The 26,471-nt window shown below is 50.5% G+C and overlaps 1 protein-coding gene across 3 annotated transcripts in view; it reads left to right on the top strand.

Moving 5' to 3' along the window:
- Window positions 1–1,519: 1,519 nt before the first annotated feature.
- Znf710 (zinc finger protein 710) overlaps window positions 1,520–26,471 on the top strand; it is a 75,079-nt gene continuing 50,127 nt past the window's right edge. Inside the window, exon 1 of one of the 3 annotated variants that reach the window (XM_052714424.1) lies at window positions 1,520–3,032. In XM_052714424.1, coding sequence (XP_052570384.1) covers window positions 2,827–3,032 — 206 coding nt within the window. In that variant the 5' untranslated portion in view covers window positions 1,520–2,826. Of the gene's footprint in view, window positions 3,033–3,813; window positions 4,576–5,868; window positions 6,110–26,471 lie in introns of those variants that run through there. The other 2 variants (XM_052714425.1, XM_052714426.1) reach the window with 2 other exon arrangements.

Here is a 26,471-nt window from a genome sequence, read left to right as displayed (position 1 = left end):
AGTCTTACAGAGATTTGACTGGACTCTGGAGAACTCAAAAATCCCTCCCCACCATGTGTAAATTGAAGTCTGAAGTCTGTTTTTGATCCTGCTCCTAGGAGCCTTTGCTGATGTCACAGGGCCCATCTTCCTCTGATTCCTACTAGTTCCTCAGGCAGGCTAGAACTCCAGTGATCAGGCCAGGCCTTTGTAGCCAGTTCATTCCCATCATGCTCCTGGGATGACATCCTGGCCATCTCGATCAAATGTGGGTGTTCGCCATGCCAGCCACCCACTGGGACAAGGCATCTTTGAAGGAGTGTCTTTGCCACAGCTGGCTCTCTGCCTTTGTAGCCTGTGAGTCACTCTGGTTTCAGCCCATCTTCCCATTTCTAGGTTGTAAGGACGCCTCCCTGACACACCTTCATTTTAGAGTTAAGGTGAATAAAAGCTACTATATATTGCTGGTGCTCATGCACCAAACAGCACAAGGGGTGTGGGCTCTTCTAAGCCGCACTGCTCACTGGGAAGCAGGTATGTGCAGCCTTATAGATGAGTAGATCAGTGGTTGACTCAGCCACAGATCTATGCCACATAAGTCTGGGCACTTGAACACAAGATACTCAACAACCCATAGGTCTATCCCCTTCCCCCCACTTTTGGTTTTTTTCGATACAGGGTTTCTCTGTGTAGCTTTGTGCCTTTCCTGAATCTCCTCTGTAGACCAGGCTGGCCTCGAACTCACAGAGATCTGCCTGCCTCTGCCTCCCGAGTGCTGGGATTAAAGGTGTGCGCCACCGCCACCGCCCGGCTTCCCCCACGTTTATATCCTCTGTTTAATATTTTGAAGCAGGGCCTCACCATGTAGCCCAAGCTGGCCTTGAACTTAGATTTTTTATGTTGGTAGCTCTGGGAATTCAACACAGGCCCTCACTCAGGCTAGATTAGGTGCTCTACCACTGAGCTACATTCCCAGCCCTCTTTCTTACATTTTGAGACATGGTCTCTATATGTTGCCCAGGCTGGCCTTCAAATTTTGATCCTCCTGCCTCAGTCTCCCAGGTAGCTAGAATTACAGCTCTTTTACTTACTTATTTTGATTCTCGATCTCTTTTCAAACAGGAACTTTCTAGGCACACCAGCCCGGCTGCAAACTCACAGGCTCTACCAGATTCTGCCTCAGAGCGTTGGTGTTAAAGGTGTGTCTAATCATCACCTGACTTCAGTTACCTCCATTTTTATACGGCCGGAAACTGGGGCTACATTATTTACTGAACATATTAGTCACTTATGTTGAGGAAGCTGGCAAGTGAAATGGGATAAACTTTGAACATTTCCCTGACACTAACACTGTCTTCTGCTTGTGCCCACAACCGTCCTCTTCCCCAGCATGTACTCTGTATTTTCTGCAAGTACTTGAATTTTTTTTTCTTCTTTTGGACAGGACTTCTCTATATAATCATGGCTGGCTTGTAACTCATTATGTAGACCAGGCTGCCTCAAAGTCACAGAGATCCACCTGCCTCTGCAGTTTCCCCAGTGCTGGGATTAAAGGCGTGCACCACCAGGCCTGGCTGCTAGAACTCAACAGTTCTTAAAATTTAGAATGTCCTTTTTTGCCCTGCAGACACATTGTTCCCTCCCACGCTTTTTTGTTGTGGTTTTGAGATAGGGTCTCTCTGTGTAGTCCTAGCTATCCAGGAACTACATAGATCAGGTTGGCCTTAAACTCATAAAGATCTGCCTGCCTCTGCCATCCAAGTGCTGGAACTAAAGGCCTGTGCCACCACGCCTGGCTCCCTCCCATGCTTTAGACTAGCATAGCCCTACTTACCTAGATGACCTTCAGGAAGCCTCCACTGACCACCCTTGTCCTCTGAGGTGCTGCCACACACTGCACTGTTGTCACCACCCCCACGCTTTTTTTATTTTTTTGAGAAGGGGTCTCACTTAGTCCAGCCCGGAACTGGCTATGTAGCTTGGGCTGGCCTTGAACTTCTGATCTTCCTGTCTCTACCTTCCAGACTCTGCGATTATAATCACGCACAACTGTGCCTCTCTCTTCTTAGTTCTGTTGAGACAAGGCCTTGCAATAATGGTCTGGCTATCCTGGTTTTTAATATGTAGCCTACGATGACCTCAAACTCCTGACAATCCTCCTGCCTCAGCTTTGCAAGTGCTGGGACTACAAGTATGCACCATGATGCCTGGCTCTGAGGCCCAGCTGTCTCCTGCTCCTCTACCAGTTTGCAAAGCCAGAGAACAAGGAACCAGACTGGTCGGTGGTTAAGTCCGGAGCACCAGGCTGAGGAGCTGGCACACAGCAGGTACATAGTGAATGTAGTTGAATGAATACTCGACTCTCAGAGATGACTTTGTCTCTTTTTTGGAGGACATGGCTTGGGTGTTCTGAAGAGGGGCAGGTAATGACAGGGCTGTGGCTTCCTGCATTCCCTACTAAAAGGGTGTACTGGGAAGCCGCTGGGGTCACTAGAGAGGCCCAGTGAGCTGAGCCTGAAATCATGGGGTCGTTCTTGCTGAACCAAACTCTCTGGCTTCTGTTTTCTCACTCCTTGCCAGAAATAAATCATGTTCTGAGTGACTGGAGTCATTGCTCACAGCTCCGTGAGCTGGTGTAGGGTGGGGCGAGGGGGCAGTGGCCTTGGGGCTCCTGTCAGTAAAGGCCCAGGCCTTTGGGCTGGGGGGAGGGGAAGGAGTGGCTGGTCCTATCCCTGGGAGGCTGCAGTCATTGGGGGAGAGACAATGGGGCTCAGCGTCTGCTCCTAGCTGGGAGAAGGGACCCTCCAGTGAAAAGCCAGGGAGAGCAGGGAAGTGTGGGAGGAATTGATGAGAAGGGGTGGAGCCAAGGAGATGCAGCCCGGAGGAAGGAGGGAAGGGGAAGGAAGAGCGCAGGGAGGGGAGAGGATCCAGGCTTCTCTTCTGCTCGGTGACCTGGTCCGGAGCCGCAGCTTCCCTCGCTTTGTCTGGGCCCGCCGAGACCTCACGTTTCTCGCCCAGCTGCAGCCCCAGTCCAAGGGCCAGGCATCCAGCAGGTGCTCAATACTTACTTGGGAAAATAAGAAATGTGGCCAACTTTGCTCTGGGAACTTTTCCCCCGTGTTGTCTCCACTCCTCCGGAGAAGCCGAGGACAGAGCTGGTCTTGGGAGCACGCCCAGGCGCCCCATGAATAATTGACCCTTGGTGGCGACACTGCCCGGCTCTGTCCGCGGGCTCGGCACCCGCCCTGCGTCGGAGTCGAGCGGCGCAGCTGAGTGGCGGGTGTCCGGGAGGTTGGAGGCGGGGTGTCCGGCCTGTCCCAGAGCTGGGAGGAGGCCAGGCTAGGCTGAACCCCGGGCCCCGCAGGGAGCCACAAGGGCCCAGACCTCAGCTAACGACCACGCCTCGGCGCCCCCCAGCCGTGCACCCCGGGGGCCGAACCTAGGCCCTGGGCTTGGGGGGGCCTGAGGAGCTGAACTCCCCTGAACCCCTTCGCACACGGGTCCCGGCGATCACAGCCGGAGCCGTTCCCTCGAGTCTGACCGTCCAGGGCTCTGAACAGCTGTTTAAAGGCGCTTTAGTGTTCAGGGCTCTGCGGCTGCGTTTGCTCCAAGCCCATCTGCCCACTTAAAAAATATATTAAGTGAAGAGCACCCCCCCCACCCCCCAGCTTCCACCCCTGGCTGGGAGGGGGCGGACTCAGAGCCCCTACCCATATTTTCGGAAGGACTGGGCACCCAGGGGCTCCCCCGGACCCCCATCCCAGTGGCTCTTCTTTGGGATAGGACACCCCAGGCTTCCTGGGGGGGGGGCTGTTCTCTCGGGCCCCCTTTGTGCCTGGCAGGGACAGCCCCCCATTTCCATTCGAGGTTCTGAGGCTCCCTTCTCCCCCGCTTGTTAATCTTTGTTCCCCTTTTCTGCTGAGAGGAGGGGGGGAAAAAAGGAGAGGGAGAAAGAAAAGAAGGAAAAAGGCGTGACTCGATTTTCAAACGAAACTCCCACAGCAAACAAAACCCTTTTAGAGAAATAAGAAAGGAGGAAGGAGGAAGAAAAGAGGAAAGAGGAAGAAAAAAAAAAAAGAGAAGCCTCCAGGCTTGCAATTCGAGTACGAGAGTTGCACGGAAAGAAAGAGAAAGAAAAGGAGAAAAATCCTCTCTGCGGTAGAAAGAGAAAAAGAAAACTTGGGCCGGCAAGAGGGGGGTGCTGGGGGGGTGGTGGAAGGAAGTGAGAAAACAAAAGAGAGATAAAAGGGCTGCTTTTCTGTCTCTCTCTTCCTCTGCGAGCTGGCTTAGGAGGAGCTGTTTAGCATCCCTTCACGTCAGCCCTGCCTCATTCCCTTCTTCCAGGGAGGGAGAGAGCGCGAGCGAGCGAGCGAGCGAGCGAGCGCGAGAGAGAGCAGGAGGGAGAGAGAGAGAGAGAGAGAGAGAGGGGGAGAGAGAAAGAGAGGAGCCGGAGGGAGGGTGGCAGAGCAGGGCGGGCGCGCGTGGAGGCGGCGCGCAGCAGCAGCCCGGGCGGTGGGCAGCAGGAGCCCCCGGCCCGCCCGGCCCGGCCCGGCCAGCCGAGGGCCCCCCGCGCGAGGAGCCGCGCCCGGACCCAGGGTGAGTGTCCCGCGCGGCCCGCGGCCCCGCCGGTCCCCCCCCGGGCGGCCCGCGGCGGGGTGGCTGGGGGCGCGGGGGTGGGTCGCTGCGGCCGCGGTCGACCCGCCCCCCGCCTCTCCCCGGGGACGGCGGCGCGCAGGCCCGCAAGCCGCGCTGCAAACATGTCGTCTTTTCCTTTCACTTCCACATTCCCTCATGCCGGAGAGCTGGAGCGAGAGAGGGAGAGCTGGGGAAAAGAGGGAGAGATGGCGTCTGGAGGGGGGGGGAGGGAGGGAGGGAGGGAGAGGGGGAAGGGAAGAAGGGAGAGAGGGAGGAGAGCGCGCGAAGGGGGGGGAGAGGGAGAGAGGGAGAGAGAGAGAGAGAGAGAGAGAAAGAGAGAGATAGAGAGGCAAAATGAAAGGAGAGCGCGGCGGCGGCGCGGGAGGCCGGGGAGGCGGCGGCGGCGGCGGTCTCCGGCCCGCACGTGGGTGTCGCGGCGCTCGGGGACGGGGACGCTCCCGCCCCCCGCCCCCGGCCCGGGACTCAAAGTTTCACCCCTCGCCGCCCCGCCCCTGCGGCTGCCCACAAACTTTTTACTCCGGGAGCGGGTGGGGTGGCCGCGCGGCGGGGCCCGCGGGGGTGGCGACGAGGGCGCAGCGCGCTGCTGGGGTGCCGGGTGCCCCTCGTGGTCAGCGGGCATCTCCAGCCGGGGGCCGCGGGCCCCGGGGGACACCCCCCCCCCCGCCTTCTCGGTGGCCCCGGCTCGGACCTGTTGACGGCGCTCGCCCGGTGCAGGGAAAGGGTGGGCAGATCCCCATGGCTGGTCGAGAGCCTCCGGTGGCTCGTCCTCCCTTCCTCGCCGCCCCCTCTCCCTCTCCTCGCGGTCATTTTCCTAATTGGACGGAGCTGTGGGGCGTGATCGTCGGCGTCAGCTCGAGGAGCCCCCCCCGAATCCGGTGGTCTTCCTTCCCCCCCGACTCTCAGACCCCACCGAACCGGCCTCGGTGTTACCCCCACCCCGAGCTGCGGACTTGCTAACTCGTGCGTAGCGGGTTGTTGGGTTTTTTTTTTTTTTTCAACTTGCCTTTTAAGATGACTTTTATGGTCCCTGCAACTGCTTCCCTCCAGTCTAAACTGTAGTTTGGGAAGATTTAAGAGGCCAGGGAGGTGCTTGTGTGGCCTTTAACTAATCCAGAACGGTCATTAGTGTATCTCTACGCCCTGCGAGATGGTTCCGGCCAGGCCAAGCAGTAGCCTGGGTGTGTTTTCACCCGGACACTGCGGAGTTCCTTCACGGTCTTAGCGGTCGGCCTGCCAGTGAGGGGACACTTGACCCGCGGGCCCAGTGCCCTATCTTCGAAGGGCACCCTGGGCGTCTTTCTTTCCGTTCACAATGGAAACTGTCCGCCACTGTCCACCTGAAGACGTACCTAGTCCCTGTGGATACCTCGGAAGCTCACAAAACTCCCCCACAGGTGTGCGGAGGACTTTGTGCCGCTGGGGGTCATCCGGCCAGCTTTGACGCTGCCCTCTCAGGCCTTGCCTTTGTACATGTGTAAGTAAAAACAGCCAAAGTTCATTTCTGCCAAAGAGAAGAGCTGATGTGTGGGAAAAGGAGACGGCGGGGGAGGGCTTGTATCACCTACTAGGGCCCTTCAAAGATTCAGGGAGCTAGTGTGGGAAGGGGGAAATGGTCCTTCACCGTCTTTAGATTTAAGAAAGTGTATTGTGATTAAAGCTGATGGGCCTGTCTGGTTTTTATTTTGAGAGGTAGTATGACCATCACTTTTTCACTTCTTTCCGTTGAGAGCTTTGCTTAGTGGTTTTGTCTCCTCTCCTCTCATCCCACACGTAGTAACCCTGTGCCAGGCACCTGCTGCTCTTGGAGCACAACCTTGAATTGATCACTTACAGCTCCAGCCACCTTGCAGAGCCGGCTTTACTGCCTGAGGGCACTGGGTAGAGCTTAGGGTAGGGGCAAGGGACAGTTGGATCCTATTTTCTTCCTCTAGTCTGGTCTGGTTTCCTGCGTGACCATGTGCCAAGAGTTTCAGTGAGTTGACAAGGGGTCAGACTGACTTCTGGAGTGTCTTGGTTGTCTTCTTCAAGCTGTGCTGAGCTGGCCCTCGGTCTCATGGTGTAGGAGGTTTTTGTTTGTGCTCAGGTCCCTTCTATCACAACCAGGCATTTTATTTTAGGCTGTCTAGAGGCAAGGAGACAGACAAGGTCTAGACTATCTTTTGGGTTGGAGGAAAGAGTAATGGATCACCAGAGATTTTGTATGGTTTCTGGTTTAGGTTTGCCTTGTGGCTTAGAGATGTTTCTAGCAAGGCTGCTCTTGGGAAGTAGCTAACTACTATTTCCTTCTCTTTTGAGAAGTGTCTCATTACCTAGTCCAGACTGGCCTTGAACTGGTGATCCTCCTGTCTCAAGTTCCTGGGTGCTGAGACTACAGGCATGTCCCACCACACCTGGCTGTGGTATAGTCTCTTTCTAGAAGGGAATAGTTATCTGTGGGTCACAACCCCCTTTGGGGGTTGCATATGAGATGTTTACATTAAGATTTATAACAGTAGCAAAATTACAGTTATGAAGGAGCAACTAAATAATTTTATGGTTGGGTCACCACACCATGAGGAACTGTATTAAAGGGCCACAGCATTAGGGAGGTTGAGAACCACTGGAATAGTAGAGAACTAAAAGGAAGAGTCTGATGGGGATGTTTGGTGCTGGTTCCTCCCTTGGCTTGATCACCCGCAGATCCCTCGGGCCTTGCTTGACCCCAAGTAGGTTTACTCAGTTTACAAAAGGAAGGATTCTGCATCTGCTCAGTCTCTGTTAAGGACAGTGGGGCCATTCCTTTGACTCCAAAACTAGAAGATCTTAGAGACTGTTTGAAAACATCCAAGGCAGGAAGAGTACCCCATTGACTAACAGTCACTAGCAGGGCAATCACTCAAATCTGAGCCCCTGGGGTCTCTTTCCACAAGGCCTCTACCTTTACTGCTGCTACGGATTCGCAGCCACACATAGTTCAAAGAACATGGCTGTGAGACATGAAACCAGCCATGGGCTTGTAATGCATGTACAGGCTGAGGTAACATCGCCTTATTTTGTAGGTATGCCTTACATGCTGCTCCGGAGGACTGGGCAGGCCAGGGCAATTATTGGGAGAGCTTGCTATTTTAACACCAGTCTCTTTAAAGCCTAGCAGTTCAGCAGGGTAGAAGTTTAGTCATCAGGATGTTCCTAAATTACCGGGTTTTGATCTGGAATACTTTCTTCATACTTTGTACTTGTGTGTGGTTTATTTAGGGTTTGGCTAGAGGGGAAGAATGGGGACAGAAGGAAAGGGCTTCAGCTAGCTGATCTCCATTCAGGGTTTAGAGCTGCTAGAATGTCTGTTTAGTGGGGGCAGAGAGCTTGGCTATCTATGGATTTTCCCCTACCAACGTATTTATTATTTATTGATTGCTTATTTGCTTTGTCCATTGCTAAGCCCCTGCAAGACTAATATATAGTTGGCCTTTCATAAATACTTGTTGAATGATGTACTGGACATTAGGAAAAGCCTTTCCCACCCAAGAGGAGCCCAGAAATGACACACAGAGGCAGGGACAGGGAGGTGATTGATGGGCGCTGCAGAGTTGTGCTGTGATTCATTGTTTCAAACAAGCTCCAGACAGGTAAGGCGGGAGGGGGTTGGGAAGAGTGGATCCTGAATGGGTGGAGCCACAGGGTGGAGACTTCTGCAAAACAATAGAGAGGTTTTGAATTGGACTCAGACACTGGGAGAATAATATAATCAGGTGTTCCAGGCCAGGATTATGCTAAAGTATATACATCATCTCCCATAGTCCTTGCAGGTGCTGGCAAACACCTTGCTATTCTCATTTGGTAGCCTGGGAAACAGCACAGAGGAGTTAAGTCACTTGTCTGGGGCCTCAGAGCCGGTGTCTGCTTCTCGACAGTAATGATGTGGTCAGGCCTCTCATGCAAAGGAACTGGGTCTTCAGCTTTTGGGTTCTTCTGAAAGGGTAGTTAGTGGAAGAGAAGCTAAAAAAGAAACTGTCAGCCTGCAGCAGAGTGAGGGTCCTCACACTGCCTGCTGATGGTTCAGCCAGCGAGGACTGACAGGGTGTGCTTATTTCCCAGGGTCTCGTTAGTCCCCGGGAGCAGTACCAGATCAGGACTATTTTTGTACTTGACAAGAATTTAGGATGCATGCACACACATCTGAACACAGGTGATGCCTGCATTGAATCTAGGGTTTTGCACACGTGCAGTGCCGCTGAGCTACATCCCTACTTGATTGGAATACGTTTACACTGGTGGGGATTTTAAAGCTAAGGAAGGTCCTGTTGAGGGCTGGGGCAAATGGCTCAGGCAGTAAAGTGCTTGGAGGATCAGAGTTAGATGATCAGCACCCACGTGAAGTCTGTGGTTACACACTTGTAACTCTAGAGTTGGAGAGATGGAGACAGGAGGATTTCTCGTGCTCACTGGCTAGCCAGCCTAACTAATCCAGGAGACTTTATCTCAAAAGCAAGGTGGATGTCTCCTGAAGAATGACACTCTGACCTCCACCCTGCATGCAAACATGTATAGGTGCACCTGCACACACAAATGGCGCCCATCTGTAAGAACACACACACACACACACACACACACACACACACACACACACACACACACACACGAAAGTCACCCTTGGCCTAGAGGTCTCCAGCAGATGTCCCACACGTCCAGTCCAGTCTGCTTGCCCGGCAGAGCGCAGACCATGGCAGCTGCTTGTTTACGGGCGGTCTGTGGTGTTCTGGACACTGCTGTCGGTCCTCCTAGAGCTTGCAGTCTGTCTGGGAGACAGACATTAAACGAATAATTACACAAATAGCCTTTAATTACAGTTGTTATAAGTGCTTCAAAGGGAAAAGTTCAGAAGCTTAGGAGCCAATAATTAGGGAGGGAGGAGTGAAGGGACAGGTCCTGGAGAAAGGGCATTTGAAGCAGCCTCCCGACTTGGAAGGTGGGCTTTAACCGGGGTGGTATACCTCGTCAGCGTCGGTGTCCTCCTCGTCGTTTTCTACTTTCTTTGGAAACAGAGACAGTAAGAAGAGAAAGGCGCCCTGATAACAATAGACAGGGTTAGACAGATGGTGCAGGTCTAACTCAAGAAGCCTTTACAAACATTTAATTTCTTTATTTATTATGTATGTGTTTGGGCACAAGGATGCCCTGGTGCCTTGTGTGGAGTCAGAGGACAACTTGTAAGAGTCAATTTGGTCCTTCCATCACGGGGATCCTGGGGCACTGAACTCGGGTCACGGGGCTTGACAGTAGGTGCCTGAGCCTGCCAGGCTCTCCTGCTGACAGCTCCTCTCCCCTCCTGGGGGGTTTTTGTTTGTTTGTTTTTAGTAATGAAAGCTGGCCTCAACTTGCTGAGCGGCAGGCCTTGAACACCTGACCTTCTTTTAGCTGCTCCCCCCCCCCCACCCCCCACCCCCCCCCCCCCCCCCCCCCCCCGGGCTGGGACTGCAGGCATGTGCCACCATACCACGCCCTAAGTTCACAGGCATCCTCCTGCCTCTGCCTCCCCCGTGCTAGGCACACATCTCCAGGCCTGGCTTGGTCTGTTCACTTGGATATGAACCTTGCTGTTGTCCATGTGGTTGGTGTGTACCAGCACCATTACCTGGGAGCCAGGCAGAGATGCAGACCCCCGGGTCCCTCCGTAGATTTGCCGAGCCTGCATTTGAACGAGAGTGCTCTGGAGGTGGCACAGGTCAACACAGGTCCTGAATGGGGAGGTTAGCTGTGCAGGCAAGGAGTGGCGTGACCTGGGACAAGTTCTCCGGCAAGCAGCAGGGAATCAGGGAACGTCACGGATCCCTCCTGGCGTCTCTGACCTTTAGCTTCTGGAGCTTTGTGCTACTTCCAAGCTTGTTGAGGGCCAGGGCCTGCGCCCTGCAGCCTCCCTCCACCCCTGCACTGCCTTCATGTGGACCCTCCCTTCATCCGAGTAAGCACTCACGCACCATTAGAGCTTTGGAGAAGTGTCGGAGGACGTTGTAAGAAGTACTGGAGCTTTGTGGCACAGGCTGGACACAGGGAGATGTAGCCTAAGTAAGGAAAACTGGCAAGGTCACAGGACTTTAGGGAGGAGAAGTGGAAGTTAAAGGGGGGGCGGGGAAGCTGCTCAGTAGTTCCATGGGTGGAATCGTTGTTCCTGGACTCCTGAAGTCACTGCCAGGAGGACCAGGCAGGGGTGGGTGCCTCACCCTCGCCATTGGGGTGGGTTCTTACCTGAAGCCATGCAGGTTATGTGTGTGGCATTCTGGAAGAAGACTATTCCTCATTAGCTTCAGAGGAGCCCTTGGCTCTAGCTCAGTGGTTCTCAGCCTGTGGGTCTCTTTCCTTTGGGGGTGTTGAATGACCCCCTTCACAGGGGTCACAGATCAGATATCCTGCATATCAGATGTTTACATTATGGCTTGGAAAGTAGCAAAGTTGCACTTATGAAGTAGCAATGTAATAATTTTATGGCTGGGGGTCACCACAGCATGAGGACCTGTATTAAAGGGTCACAGCATTAGGAAAGTTGAGGACCACTAAGGCTAAGCTCAGTACTGGTGATAGAACCCAGGGTCTCGTGCTTGCAAGGCTAGAGCATTACCACTTTCTGTATCTCTAGCCCTTTTCTTTTTTCTTTCACTTTCGTTTTTAAAAATCATCATGTGGGGGAGGGGGTGTATGTGCATGTGGCTGTCAGAGGACAGTTTGTAGGCATCAGTTCTCCCCTGCCACCTCGTGGGTCCTGGGGATTGAACTTGGGTTACTAGACTTGGTGGTAAGTACCTTTACCCTTTGAACTGTCTTGTTGGCCCTCTTTTTATATTTTGAGACAAGGTCTTACCAAGTTGCTGGCTTGAACTTGCCTTGCTCCATATCCAGGGCAGAATTTGAGTAGGTATCACCCAGCTCTTTGATTCAACAGTACTTATTATATCCAGGGCACAATTCTAAGTACTTTACATACTGTCTTTTAGCTCATTTACTTACTCATTTTTTTTTTTCTTTTGTGGTGGATGGAGATTGAGACAGTCTCCTATAGTCCAGGCTGCCCTCCAACTTTCTATGTAGCTGAAGCTGGCCTCGAACTCTAAATCCCCCTTCCTACACTTCCTGAGTGCTGGGATTGCAGGCATGTGCTGCTGTGGGGAGCTCTGTTTAAATATTTAAATTAGCTCCTTTAAATAGAATGACTGTCCTGAAGTCACATGTAGCAAGCATCCTTGGACACGGGTGGGGTGGGGGTGAGATCCTTTAGTGGTACAGATTGATGTTGCAGAGGCACCCCCCTTCCTTAGTAAGAGTCTCCTGATTGTTCATGTATGTGACAGAAGAATTTTCCTAAGGAAACAGAGAGTGGGATGGGGCCAGGTTCCCAGACTGCCTCTGAAAACCCCACATCACCACTGGGTCCAACTTCCTCTTATTTGCAAAGCAAAGAATTAGCAAACAAGATTACTGCAGCCTTGAAGACTAAACATTCTGGAAGGCGAGCCTTTGAAGAGCTGCACCCTTGAATTAGGGGAGGGGGGTGGTGAGAGGAAATTGGGGTAGATCCCCAAACGGAACAGATTAAAGGGTGTTAGAGCCAAAGCTGGGCCAAATGCATGTCAGCAGCATCGTAAGGTGAAATAACTGGTTTTATTACCTCCTAATGAGTGTGCGGTGCTCCCGGACCTGACCCTCCCCCACCCCCAGTGCCTTGTCCCAGCACCGAGGCTTTCGCCCCTCCTTTACTCCTTCCTACGCTCTCTGAGTTTTCGTTCGTATGATTTTCCCTTTATCACATGTATGCGTGTGTTTGCAAACGAGGTCAAATCACTACCAGAAGTAGGCTGGCCTCTAAGAGGGTTTTGGTTCTGTCTTTTTCACACCCGCCATTGTACGACTTTCTGGTATTAAATATATATATATATATATATGCTCTATTGTGTGTTTATTTCTGGGAGTTCGTGGAGAGCTGTGGGAAATGTGAGGATTTTCTGAGCAGTCAAAACTAAGCCTAAGAGATCACTGTGTGGCCCAACTGTCTTCTCTCTTTACCCCTGCTTAGGAACTACAGAGTCAAAATGAGGTTGGAAAGATGGCGACAGAAAACAAGGATGCCCAGACTTAAGTGAGAAACTAACCCTGGCGGCGACTCGATCATGTGTGGATCCTCTGGAGGCGGGGGAGGTTGTCTAGCTGGGTGCCACCCGGGACACCCTCTCATTTCCAGTAGGACGGGGATGGCATCATTTCCTGGTGGTGAAGGCAGTTCTGCGTGCCTGGGAAAACGCAACAGGCAAACTTGATTGCTGGTATTATGTGTCATGCCAGCATGGCTTCCTAGGGACCACGTCCAAGCTGTTCTCTTTAGAACTGTCAGGTGCCCTGTGGAAGCCAGTGGTGTGGTTGGCTAATCTCACTTTGATTCTCACACTGGACCCTGAGCTTACAAACCGTCTTGTTGACACATGCTTTGTCCCATCGCTGTAACTCTGTTAGCTTTAGACCTCAAGACCCCTTGTAGAAACACCTTTCCTTGACCTCCCTCTACATCCCAGCTTGAAGTGGGCCTGTGCACCCCTGCCCGAGCTGGAAACCTGTGCCTGCTTCCCTAGGCATGACCTACCCCGAACCCCCCACCCCCAGCCGCCTCTGTAGGAGTGGGCTTCCCTCATGCTGGGCTCCACGTTTCTGTCTGCACTTGTGGACAGGCCAGTCTCCTGTCTCCATTCTGTGTCACCCCCTTCCTTCACGCTAGAATCCATTCCCTCTCTCTGCCCGCTTCTCCACATGGTTACTATCAGGGACGGCCTAGCCCACTGAGGTCTGGCTTCTCAGTGGTCCTGCTCTCTGATCCTGCTCTCTGCCTTTTCTCCTGTCCTTGCCGCACTGTGGCGTCTTGGCCACAGTCCTCTGCATTCGGCTTGCTTCCACATGTCTGGTTAGTTCAGCCTGAGTGGTGAAGGCTCTGTCTTGGCCACATGCCCCGATATACAGTCCCCATTCGGGCTACCTTTGGTTTGTGACCCATTCTGACATCTATGCTGTTGGAACAGTGATTTCAGGCCTTTACATTTGGTATGGTTTATATATTTAGCTGGGATTACAGATGTGCGCCACCCCCCCCCCCACATCCAGATGTGGTGCTGAGGGTGGAACTCTGCACTTTGCGCTGGCATGCACTCTACTATCTGAACTACACCCCCAGCCCCTCGTTCTGTTTTGAGACAGGGCCTCATTATCTAGACCTGGCTAGTCTAGAACTTGTGTGTAGATTAAGCCATCCTCAAACTTGTAGAGGTCTTCCAGTCTGCGCCTCCCCAAACCACGGCTGTACCTATTTTCTTTGTATATAAACAGACTACAAAAGATTTAAAGATACTTGGTGTCTGTCTTTTGTTTGTTTGAGACAGGGTCTCTCTACATACCCTTAGCTGTCCTGGAACTCAGTATGTAATCCAGGCTAGCCTCAAACTCACAGTGCTGGGATTAAAGGCGAGCACCACCAAGCCCTGCTTTTCTTCTCCCAAACAATACAGTTGCCACTGTCCCTGTTCACGCTCATTTGTCACGGTAGTTTAGCCGTCTTTCTTTCCTGTCTGTCTTTCTTTTTGTTCTGTTTTTTTTTTTTTTTTCCTTCAAGACAGGATTTCTCCGTGCAGCTCTGGCTGTCCTAGAATCTACTCTGTAGACCAGGCTAGCCTCGAACTCAGAGATCTGCCTGCCTTTCCCTCCAGAGTGCTGGGATTAAACGTGTGCACCACCTCCGCCTGGCTTCTTTTGGAGACAGGGTCTCATTATGTAGCTCTGGTTGACCTAGAGCTTGTTGTGTGGACCAGGCTGACCTTCACAGATCTGCCTGCCTCATCTCTTGAGGACTCAGATCAAAGGCTGCAACACCATTCCGATCTTCTTTTCTGTCTTTAATCCCACAAGTTAATTAGGTGTTGTGGTGGTTTGAATATAATTGTCCCCCGTAAACTCAGGGAGTGGCGCTATTAGGTGTGGCCTTGCTGAAGTAGGTGTGGCCTTGTTGGAGGAAGTGTGTCATTCTGGGGGCAGGTTTTGAGGTTTCCTATGTTCAAGATAATGGCCCACTGTCACAGACCATTTCCTGTTGCCTTCTGATCAAGATGTAGCCAGCACCATGTCTGCCTGTGTACGGCTATGCTCCCCTCCATGATGATAATGGGCTAAACCTCTGAACTGTAAATGAGCCACCTCGATTAAATGTTTTCTTTTATAAGAGTTGCTGTGGTCGGCCGGGCAGTGGTGGCACTCCCCTTTAATCCCAGCACTAGGGAGCCAGAGGCCGGCGGATCTTTGTGAGTTCAAGGCCAGCCTGGTCTACAGAGCAAGATCCAGGACAGGCACAAAACTACACAGAGAAACCCTGTCTCGAAAAACCAAAAACCAAAAAAAAAAAAACCAAAAACCAAACCAAAACACAACAAAAAAAAAGAGTTGCTGTGGTCATAGTGTCTCTTCACAGTAATAGAAACCCAAACTAAGACAGGTGCTGTTAAAAAAATTCTTTTACGAGTGTGTGTGTGTGTGTGTGTGTGCGCGCGCGCGCGCACTCGAGCACTTGCTCACTCATATTAGAGCTCCAAGGACAACTCACGAGAGTTGGTTCTGTTCTGCCCTGTGAGATCTGATGACTGAACTCTGATTCAGGTTGTTGGGCTTGGCAGCAAGCATCTCAGAGCTGCTGAACCATCTCCCCAGCCGGGTGCTGTTTTAAGTGCTGTATGTACTCACACTGCCTTGGCTTCCTTTCCCTCAGGTTTCTCCTGTCATCTCAGCTCTTTCTAGGATTATAACATTTTATGGTGATGCTTTTTCAGTCACAGTTTCAGTTTCTATTTGGCTAAAATGTTATTTTATCCCTATATTTGAGAATAGTTTTACTGGGTATAAAATATTAGCTTGACTGTTATTTATTTGCTCTTGGTACTTATAGGCAACATTCCACGTTTGTTTGATTTTTAGACAGGGTCTCACTATGTCTCACTTTCTGGTTGTCCTGAAGCTCACTTTGTAGACCAGGCTGGCCATGAACTCACAGAGACCCTCCCACTTCTGCCTGGGACCAAAGGCATGTGCCACCACGCCTGGTCCTTTCATTGTGGATGTAGGAGTTGCCAGCCCAGTGACTGTCCTCTCTAATTGCTCTAGGGGTGGGGAGAGCAGAGGGAGTACTCTGTGCTTTTGGATTTCATGCTGTTGCACCAAGGATTCATTAGGACCTTACAACAAGAGCTGACGACCTGCTCAGACCCCCACACTGGGACTCAGAGCTTTTTGAAAGTTTGGAGTCATGTTTCTTATTTCTGGAGCCCCAGTACCTGGTTGGCCTGGAACTCAAAGATCCTCCTGCCTTTGTTTCCAAAGTGCTTGGATTTAAGTCCTGCACCACCAGGACTGGCAGTTTGCTTGCTTTTTGAGACAGGGTCTCATTTGACATCTTTAGTTGGCTAGGGACTCACTGTAGTCCAGGATAGCCTCCAGCTTAGAATAGTCCAGGATAGCCTCCAGTTTAGAATGATCCTTCTTCCTCTGATAGTGCTGGGATTATAGTGTTCTGCATCCAGCTAGCCTTGTTCTCTTTCTAAGCCACCATTGCCTTGCCTTTTAGTTGGGAGGCGATGGGGGGAGGGAGGCTCAGACCCCCATACTTGGACTCAAAGCTTTTTGAAAGCTTGGAGCCATGTTCTTTATTTCTGGAGCCCCAGTGCCTGGCTCACTGTTGGGAAGAGTCATTGCTTAATAGATATCTATTGATTGACCAGAATTTATGGTAAAATCAATATTACTCTTCTTGAATAATAATAAGAATGTTATAAGACCACCTATCCTGTGATCGTGAATGAGTCCAGCTCACTCTTTTTGGCCATTCACTGAAAGGCACCTCTTAAAGTCTCCCTCCTACTGAGGGATTGACATCCAATGCAGTTATGAATGTTGTAGCAACACCAGGTGTCAACCCTGGGCTCATAAATGGTGTGAAGAGACGGGAGGGCTGTGCAAAGAGCATGACCTAGAGGGAACTGGACATGAATTGGAAGAGAGGAAAAAGGGCCTTGAGAATGACCTACCGAGTTGGGCTGTGGCGGCACACGCCTTCAATCCCAGCAATCAGGAGGCAGAGGCAGGGGGATGTCTGTGAGTTCAGGACAGCCAGGGATACACAGTGAAATTCTATCTTGGGGAAAAAAAAAGGAAAGAAGAAAGAAAGAAAGGAAGAAAGAAAGAGTGAGTTTCCATGATATAGGGGCTGGGATAGATTGCTAGCCTGGTATACACAAGGCCTCAGCAGAGTCCAGGAAAGGACAAGAAACACATTACTATATGTCAGCTGAAGGTGGCACACACCTTTGATCCCAGCACTCTGGGAGGCCGAGGCAGGTAGATCTCTGTGGTTTGAGGCCAGCTGGTCTACAGAGTGAATTTTAGGACATCCAGAGCTACATAGTAAGACCCTGTCTCAGGAAGAAAAAAAAAAAAAAAAAAAAAAAGAAAAGAAAAAGAAAAAGAGGGGGGAGGGAAGAAAAGGAAAGGCAGAAGCACTAAGCCTCCATTGGTGGAGAACTGGGAAACGCATTTCCCAACCACCATGCAGTTGTAGTCACAGGAAGAATGAAATCCCGTCATGTGCTGATGTATACTCGGGTGATCTGAGGTGTAAGTGAGAAAACTGGGGGCAGAATGCCTGGCTGAGCAAGGACTCCGCACTTTGACTTACGAGTGCTTTCCCTGGGGAGAGGAGCTGCCGTCTACATTTTGAAGGTTGTGCCTTGTGCATATACTGCCTGGTAACAAATATTCATAAAGAAGGATTTGGTGTGGAAGGACAGGAAAATGGGACAGGGAGGGAAGACTCCCAGGTGTGCTCAGCATTATCAGGCACCCCTTCCTGTGACTTATGCAAGCTTATCGTTTTGTTTTTAAAGATTTATTTATTCATTTTTGTGTAGCTGGTGCTCTATCTGCATGTACAACTTTATGCCAGAAGAGAGCATCAGATCCTACTCTAGATGGCCCTGAACTAACCATGTGGGTGCTGGGAATTGAACTCAGGACCTCTGGAAGAGCAGCCAGTGCCCTTAACCACTGAGCCATCTCTCCGGCTCAAGTTCTTCTCTCTGTCTCTGTCTCTCTCTCCTTTTGTTTGTTTGGGTTTTTTTCTTTTGTTTTTTGTTTTTTTGAGGCAGGGTTTCTCTGTGTGGCTGTCCTAGAACTCACTGTGTAGACCAGGCTGGCCTCCAACTTAGAGGTCCACCTGCCTCAGCCTCCCGTGTGATAGGATTAAAAGGTGGGAGCCGCCATGCCCAGCTCCACACGCTCTTCTTTTTTAACCGACACTTCACTGGTCAAGAGCCTGTCTCCATCCATCTACCTTGGTCTAGACCCAGTCGAACGTGTGTGAATTTCTGCTCCTGTCTCTCCAGCGGGCGTGTGTCTCCAGGGCAGAGCTCAGGCAATAGGTGGTGAAGGCAAGCCCCCTACCCTGCCGGCTGCATCGGACACAATGAGGAAGACTAGAGATGAGCTCCGCAGTCCCATCTTTGAAGTGGCCGGCTTTCATCAGAATGTCTGAACTTCAGCTGTATTTCAAGGGAGCTTTTATTACTGTTGGTAGACTGGCCTGAGGCGGGTGCCGGCCACTCCAAATGCCCGGGGAGACCACTGCCTGCCCTCTGAAGCTGATGCCTTTACTCTGTTTTATGGTCAAGGAGTTTTCAGAGCTGAAAGCACTTAGTCCATGGAAGATTCCAGCAGAATAGTTTTAAAAATACGTTTTTCTATGCAGAGGTGGAAATTGGATGGCATGCCTTTATGCCTTTAATTAAAGAGTGGGGGGGGGAGTTATATTTTTTGTTTTTTTTATTTGAAATATCTGCATTGTTTTCCAAAGCCAGGGTATTGACTGCTTTCCCTATGCCGAAGAGAAATGCTGTGTAGAGCACAAAGCTAGAGGTGTTGGCCATATATAATACAAGACTGTAATTTATAGGCTACAACTTCACTCAGGAAAAGAGTTTGTCTTTAAGAGATACAAAACCACCCTGTGCCAGCTGTCCTGGTAGGTGGTATATTTATTTTCTGAGATAGAGTTGTTTCTTCAGAAAGAGGCAGGGGCCTTGCAGGTGGTGGTCACAGGGTAGGAAGTTCTTGGGATTTGTGTGTCTGAGCTGATATGCACAATACCTTGTCCCTTGACGCTTTCACCAGGGACCCATCCCAGCAGCCCACCTTTCCCATTTTCATGTGTCTGAGTGACCATCTTCGGTGCCATCTCATCACCATCTAAATTTCCTACCCAGTGAGGGAGTTGAATGTGTGAATGGAGAGGAGGTGCCCAATAAATGTTCTCCAAATAGATGCATTTTGATATTTGAGATAGACTTTCAAGCTTTGGGCTTTTGATCATACAAGGACTGGAGACATCCAGCTGCCTCCTTTGCTCCTGGGGTTTTCCTGATACTTGAATAATTAAGTCTGTGCTGAGTGGAGTTATGCTCCCTTGGGCTCCAGGACACTGGTTTGAATGAGGACCACTTCTAATATGGTGTACAGAGCTTAGGGGAATTTCACTGCTGACCCCTATTTTGGAGGCTTTTTAAAAAACCTCGATTGTAAAAATTAGTTCTGTGCCCCCAAATCTCAGCATAGAAACTGCCCCCCCTAACCTTTTTGAGATGATGTCTTCATGTGGCCCAAGCAGGTCTTAAATTGGCTGTATAGCCCAGGCTGGCCATAAACTCCTGATCTGCTTATCTCTGCCTCTCAAGTGCTAAGATTATGGGTGTGAGCCACCACTTCTAGAAAACACACACACACACACACACACACACACACACACACACACACACACACACGCCCCCATGCAGGATAAACTATTACTATGTTACCCAGGCTAGCCTCTAATACCGATCAATCTTCCTGCCTCAGTCTCCTGGGTAGTGGGGTTACAGGTAAACCTAGCTAGAAACTGGTTACTTCCCCTTCCTTTTGAATTTCCGGTCCCCTGTGGTGGCCACTGCCCTTTCTTCAAAGAAGGGCCAAGACAAAAGGGCTTGGTCTTCTCCCTGTCAGCCCCTCAGTTCCACTTCCTCTGTTCTCATGGAGAGGGCCTGCACAGAGACTGTGTCCTCAGAACTCGAAGACTTCATTGGGGGATTGTGTGGCTCTGTTTTAGAGGGTTCATCCTGAATGCACTGACTAGAGCCTTCTGGAGGTTTCTAATTCCTTTTGTCTGGACCGCACTTTTTAGTCCTTGAAAAGACTCATAAATATAATTTTAAGATGTTTCTGTCCAGTTTTTTTTTTTTTTCAAATCCAACTCCTTCATGTATTTGAGGAATGAAAAGTTTGGATCTTGGAGCTAGCATCCCCCTCACACCTTTCTCTCAAAATAACATTAGCCATGCAAGTTGGTACATACTTGTAATTCTTCCGAAGACCGAGATAGGATCACCATGATCACCAGGAGTTCAAGGCCAGTCTGTACCTCAAGCCAGGGTGGAACAATAGAGTGAGACAGGTCTGAAAATTAACAAAAAGAGCCGCCACCGCACGCCTTTAATCCCAGGGCTTGGGAGGCAGAGCCAGGCGGATCTCTGTGAGTTCAAGGCCAGCCTGGTCTACAGAGCGAGATCCAGGACAGGCACCAAAACTACACAGAGAAACCCTGTCTCTAAAAAAACAAAAAACAAAAAACAAAAAAAAAAAAAAAAGAAAAGAAAAGAACAAAAAGAGGGCTGGGGGGATGTTTCAGTTAGGGAAGCGCTTGCTTGCTTCACAGGAGACCCAAGTTCAGATCCCCAGCACCCACGTAAAAGTCCAGTCACTGTGGCACACCTCGGTAATCTCAGCTCTGGGAAGGTGGGAACAGACAGAGCCAGTCTGTCTGGGGACCTGCAGGTTCAGTGAGGTGCCCTGTCTTAAAAAAACAAGGTGGAGAGCCATTGAGAAAGACACCCAACACTGATCACTGGCCTCTACATGCAAGTGCATTCATGTGCATATGTACAAGTGCACACCCCCCTCCCCAGGAACACATATATACACTACACACAGAGATAGTAAAAAAATGATCTCTGATTGACCTCTTTCTTTTTCAGGGTTTCTCTGTGTAGCCCTGGCTGTCCTGGAACTCACCCTGTAGACCAGGCTGGCCTTGAACTCACAGAGACAAACTTGAACCTGCCTCCTGAGTGCTGGGATTAAAGGCGTGCACCACCACCACCCAGCATGACTTTTTTTTCTTATTACAAAGAGATTTATTGCAGAAAAATTAGGATTATAAATGGGCAACAAAAATCTATAATTATTAATATTTTAAAAGGAGAATATATATATATATATATATATATATATATATATATATATATATATATATATACCCCTTCAGCGTGTTTTTAATTCAAAAATTGAGATTGTACTGTTTGTACCATCTTGTTACTTAATTAACAATGTTAAATTAGTTTTTTAATTAAAATCCTCCTTGGGTTAAACATTCTCCTTCGAATCCCTGTAAAGAATTTATAGCTTTTTTTTTTGAACCAATGGATGGGCTTTTTAATCAGAAGTTGGCATGTCTTCCTCAGTTGCTGTTTGCCTTATTTTTTGAGACATGGTCTCTCAGCCTGGACCTCACCGATTGGCTTTGATTGGTCAAGCCCCAGGGATCCCCCTGTCTCCATCTGCCCAGTGTTGGGGTAACTGCAGCCTGGCTTTTTACTTGAGTGCTGGGAATCAAACTCAAGTCTTTTTTTTTTTTTTCTTCCGAGACAGGATTTCTCTGTGTAGCTTTGGAGCCTGTCCTGGAGCTCACTCTGTAGACCAGGTGGGCCTCGAACTCACAGAGATCCACCTGCCTCTACTTCCTGAGTACTGAGATTAAAGGCGTGCGCCACCACTGCCCGGCTCCAAACTCAAGTCTTAATGTCTGCACAGCTGGCAGTTTACCAAGTAAGGCATCCCTCAGCCCCAGGACTGCGATTTATTTAACGCGGTTTTCTGCAGTTAGGTTGTGTTCTGGTTTTTGTCCTCCTTGTTTGGGTTTTTGGAGACAGGGTCTCACCCTGTAGTCCAGGCTAGTCTGGAACTCTCTATAGCCCAGGCTGGCCTCAAACTCTTGGCAATCCTCCTGCCTCAGCTTCCCAAGTACAGGGATTATAATTGTTAGCCTCTGTGGTGGTTTGAAAGAAAATGGCCCCCAAAGAAGGGGCACTGTTAGGAGGCGTGGCTTTGTTGGAGTGGGCGTGACTTTGTTGGAGGTGTCACTGTGGGGGCGGGCCTTGAGGTCTCCCATGCTCAAGATACCAGCCAGTGCACCACCCCAGGGGGCTCAGTTCACTTCCGGTTGCCTTCTGATGAAGATGTGTCCAGGACCATGTCTGCCTAGACTGCCATGCTCCCCGCCATGATGATGATGGACTGAACCTCTGAAACTGTAAGCCACCACCTCAGTTAAATGTTTTTCTTTATAAGAGTTGCCATGGTCATGGTGTCTCTTCGCAGCAATAGAAACCCTATGTGAGACATCCTCTACTCTCCCCTCCAGGACATACATGGGTGGTTTAGTCACCTTGCCGAAATGCCCATGGTATTTTGGTTTCTTTTCAATGAACACCAGCTTTTCTTTTAACACTGTTGACTGTTTGGTTTTGGTTTTGGTTTGGGAAGGATTATAAGTTTTAAGACTTCTTTTTCCAAGTCTTTCCCACGTGCATAGCTAGCAAGAAGCCTTGGGGATGCTAGCCTCGTTAGCCGGGGAGAGAAATTTCTGTCTCGGTACCTCTATTTTGCACCAGGAGCTGCAGGTCCGCGCTCAGGGGCCTGTCTTGCCCTTCTGACCTCGAGCAATAGTCAGTTTGTGGTTCCCTGGGAAACCTTTTCCTAGGGCTTAGGGCAGAAGGGAGACTGTCAGGGAACTGAGGCCTGTCTCTTTGGTAGGAAGATAGCCCTAAAACAAACATCCTGTCCAAAATCTAGAGACCACTGTGGGAAAGTGCTGAGGCTGGCCCTGCTGGGCCTCGGGTGGAGGGGCTCCTGATATCCTGTGTAGGCTTCTGTCCAGACTTGGGCCTCCCCCGCCCTAATCCTTCCATCAGCTGGTAAGGGAACGGGGAAGTTAGACGAACTTTCTTGAGGAAGTAGCATTTGTGTGGGCTAAATTGGGCCTTCCTGTTCCTTGTCCTGCCTGGCTCTTCCTCCTTTTCCTCTCCCTGTTCCACGTGGTACATTTGTCGTGGTAGTTGGTGGGGGCTCTTGGGGCCTTCTCTCCTTAGCTTCTTTCTTACCCTTTAATTCTTACTGACATCGAGGCCTGTGGTTGGCCTTGTCCACACATCAGAATACTCCCCGACCCTCTGGACCCTTCTGTCCTGACAGGACTGGTCCAGCTGAGGCTCAGCCCAGCCTGCTGTCTTGTCTCGAGGCTGCCTGGAAGGCCACAGGCTTGAGGAGGCCCAAACTGCCTCCCCCCCCAGAGACCCAATATGCCAGCTGCTGCTGCCCAAATGGGTAACAAAAAAAAAAAACACAAAAGCATACAACCCCAGCCCCGCGTGAAGAGCATCATTTCGGTTTATATGAACCTGATGTCTGGAGCTAGAAATGAGAGGCGCAGGTTGGGAGAGGGAGCCTGGATGCTTCCCCTGGGGTGGGCTTTGTTTAAATTTTAATATGCTCTTCCTTTCTCTCCAAGCAGCAGCCAGGCTCCCAGCTCCCTTTGTCACTCTACCCCTGTTATCTCGCTGGTGGCTGAGATCCCTTATCTGCTCTGTCCTCCCTTTCTTCCTAGTGGCGCATCCCATCCCATCCCACAGCCCCCACTTGTGACAGAACATGATAGATTCCCTCCTGCGACCTTAGATGCGGATGGCACTTGTCACTCTGCTCTTTAGCCAGCCAAGACTGGGGGAAAATGGACTACTTTTAATGGTGTTGGACCCACCAAAGGTACCAGCCCTCGGCCACTTGAGTGTCTTGTGAGAGGTGTTCTGGCCCACCCTTAGCACCGTGGGGAGCCATGGGTCCGAGGGGGAGGGTCTCTGCTGTGGGGAGCTGGAGATGGAGTCAGCGTGATCTAACTTTTGACTTGGCGCCGATTCAGCTTTGGACATTTGTTACCTACTGTATCCTTTGTAGGCTGAAACTGTATGAAACGAAAATTCCGGCTGCTTTTACCCAGGCAAGCTCTGATCCAGAAGGCCCTGTAGACCTGAGCTCAGCGAAGGCCAGGACCCACAGAGAGTCACAGGGCTCAGGATCTGAACAAGTGTGCTTTTCAGTCCACTCACGGTCCCCAGCCTCCCAAGCCTTAGTTTCACAGCCTGTGAACTGGGCGTAGGCAACTCTCTGTTTTTAGTATCGATGCTCAGTGCCGTCATTTCCCGTGGATCTCAGGGCTGTGAAGTCAGCGGTTCTGTGTGCTGCCCTGAATCTTCTGTTCTCTTAAGATTTTCCCTTCTCATCTCCATGTCTTCATTTAATCAGCAAATTGTTACCATGTGCCTTCCATTGGCCCAACTCTGGGATATAAAGCTGAATGTCATGGTCTCTGTCCCTAATCTGCAAGTGATGCTGGACATTGGGTTTACACACCGCTTGCAAAACTGGCTGCAGTTTGGTTGTTGTTTTGTTTTCTGGTGTGGCTTTTGTTGTTTTGTATTTTGTTTTTGTTGAGACGGGTGTTGCAGTATAGCCCAGGCTGGCTTTGAACTTGTGGAGAATCATCCTGTCTCAGCCTCCCAAACGCTGGAATTACAGACTGGAGCTACCACACCTGGCTTGTTGTTTTGGTAGTGCAGCGGCAGAGCCTGGGGCTGCTCACGTGCTGGAAGCATGCTAAACTTCTTCCCCAGCCTGGAAATTGGCTCTTTGAATGCCCTGGGGTGGGGAAGGGGAAGGGTGGGGTTATGGGTTGATGGCCATAGGGTCTGCAGACAAAGGGACCTGCAAAGCACAACCCCAGGGCACTGAGGAGATGGCGGTGGCTCGGTGTGAATGGGAGGTGGAGTATGGGGTAGAAGATGGAGCTGCAGATACAGGTGGGGTAAATTCAGAATGTGTCAATCTCAGACACCCTCCAGAGCCTGGTCCTTACCACCAGTGGGTTCTGAGCAAAGAGACAGTGTGGAGATGACTCCGGCATGACCGTGGCCAAGCAGTTGGCCAGAGCTGTGCGTGGAAATCCCCTTGGAATGTTGGCCTGAGAGTGGAGGACCCCTCACGGGAATACATAGGGTACTTTTGCTTGAATTCTTCATTGTTTTCTCCCAGAATTCCCTCCTGGTGTTAACAGACAATTTACAAAAGTGCGTCCTCTATACTTGGCTGTGTTTCTTAAAGCTTGTTGAGAAATTACCCAAACTAAAATTTTTCCACTGGGGCGTGTTCTGCATACCTGATTCTGCATTTAAGAATGTAGCAAGAGCTTCTGAAATGTGGCATAGGCTGGAACTGGGCTTCTCCAGCAAGGCGAGGAAGGGAGCCAATTCGAGCACTCACTGTATGCCCAAAACCAGGCTAGACTTGTTTACTTCCGTGTGTGTGTGTGTGTGTGTGTGTGTGTGTGTGTGTGTGTGTGTGTGTGTGAGAGAGAGAGAGAGAGAGAGAGAGAGAGAGAGAGAGAGAGAGAGAGAGAGAGAGAGAGAGGAGCTGACTTCTCCTTCCTCCTCCTGACATCTTGCTGTCTTTGGTCAACCATCTTAATCTTAATCCATTTCCTACAGAAAAGGGCCAGGAGTCCATTTCCCTGACGTTCCTTCTGACTCCATGGGGCTAGACTGTCCACCACATTGGATGGGGTCTGACCACTACACTGGAGGGGGGTGCTCCGTGAACCCTGATTGAGACAACTGTTTACCCCACCCCCATCCTCTTGGCCCCAGCACAGAGCTCAGGGCAGAGAGAATGCAGGGTAGGGAGGTGGATCTCAGTCGGGGGAGGACTCCAGGAAGTTGGAGTAACTGTGATAAGGGAGGGAGCCCGGGTAGCTGGCAGGACTGAGGAGCTGGGTCACCTAGTGTAAATGATGGGCCTTCCAGGGACAGCCAGGGTCCACCTTTCTCCCCTATTGTGGCTTCCGCACACTTCTCCCCCTCTTTCTGGGGACAATAAAGAGCTAGCTCTAGACCTCCCTAAGGTGTTTGGCCACTCTCTCTAACTGCTGTCATTCGAAAGGGCAGCAGGAGCTAGTGGGCTATCCAACATGAGCATCCATTCCCTTTTCCAGAACCAGAGTGATCGCACACAGTTCCCTCACAGGCCACTATCCTCAGGTGGGTCCAAATCCAATTATTTTTGTTGGCTTCCTTAACTCTGATTGCTAAAGGAGGGTTGCTAAAACCCTGTTTTTTCAACAGTGCTATATCTGTCACCAAACCTTAAGAGGAGAGAAAGAAAGCCATATTAGTCAGCTTTATGGTTCTGAAGGGAATTTGATAAACATGAAAACGTTAACAGTAAAAATTGCTCATAATAGCCGGGCGGTGGTGGCACACGCCTTTAATCCCAGCACTCGGGAGGCAGAGCCAGGCGGATCTCTGTGAGTTCGAGGCCAGCCTGGACTACCAAGTGAGTCCCAGGAAAGGCGCAAAGCTACACAGAGAAACCCTGTCTCGAAAAACAAAAAAAAAAAAAAAAAAAAAAAATTGCTCATAATCTCCTAAACTAGAAAGTATGACCAGCATGTAGTCCTTGCAGCCCCCACCCCACCCCCATTTGCAGCACACTGCACTTGAACATGATCATAGACACATCAAACTTCGCCTCCTCCTCCTCCTCCTCCTCGTCTACTTTTGACATACCATTATGGCAAGCAAAAAGTTTCCAAGCACTTGGGC

This window comes from Peromyscus californicus, unplaced genomic scaffold, assembly GCF_007827085.1.
Source record: "Peromyscus californicus insignis strain IS unplaced genomic scaffold, ASM782708v3 Scaffold_4__1_contigs__length_199733344, whole genome shotgun sequence".
NCBI lineage: Eukaryota > Metazoa > Chordata > Mammalia > Rodentia > Cricetidae > Peromyscus > Peromyscus californicus.
The sequence above is the reverse complement of the archived record's forward strand: the minus strand, read 5'-3'. Positions and strand labels throughout refer to the sequence as shown.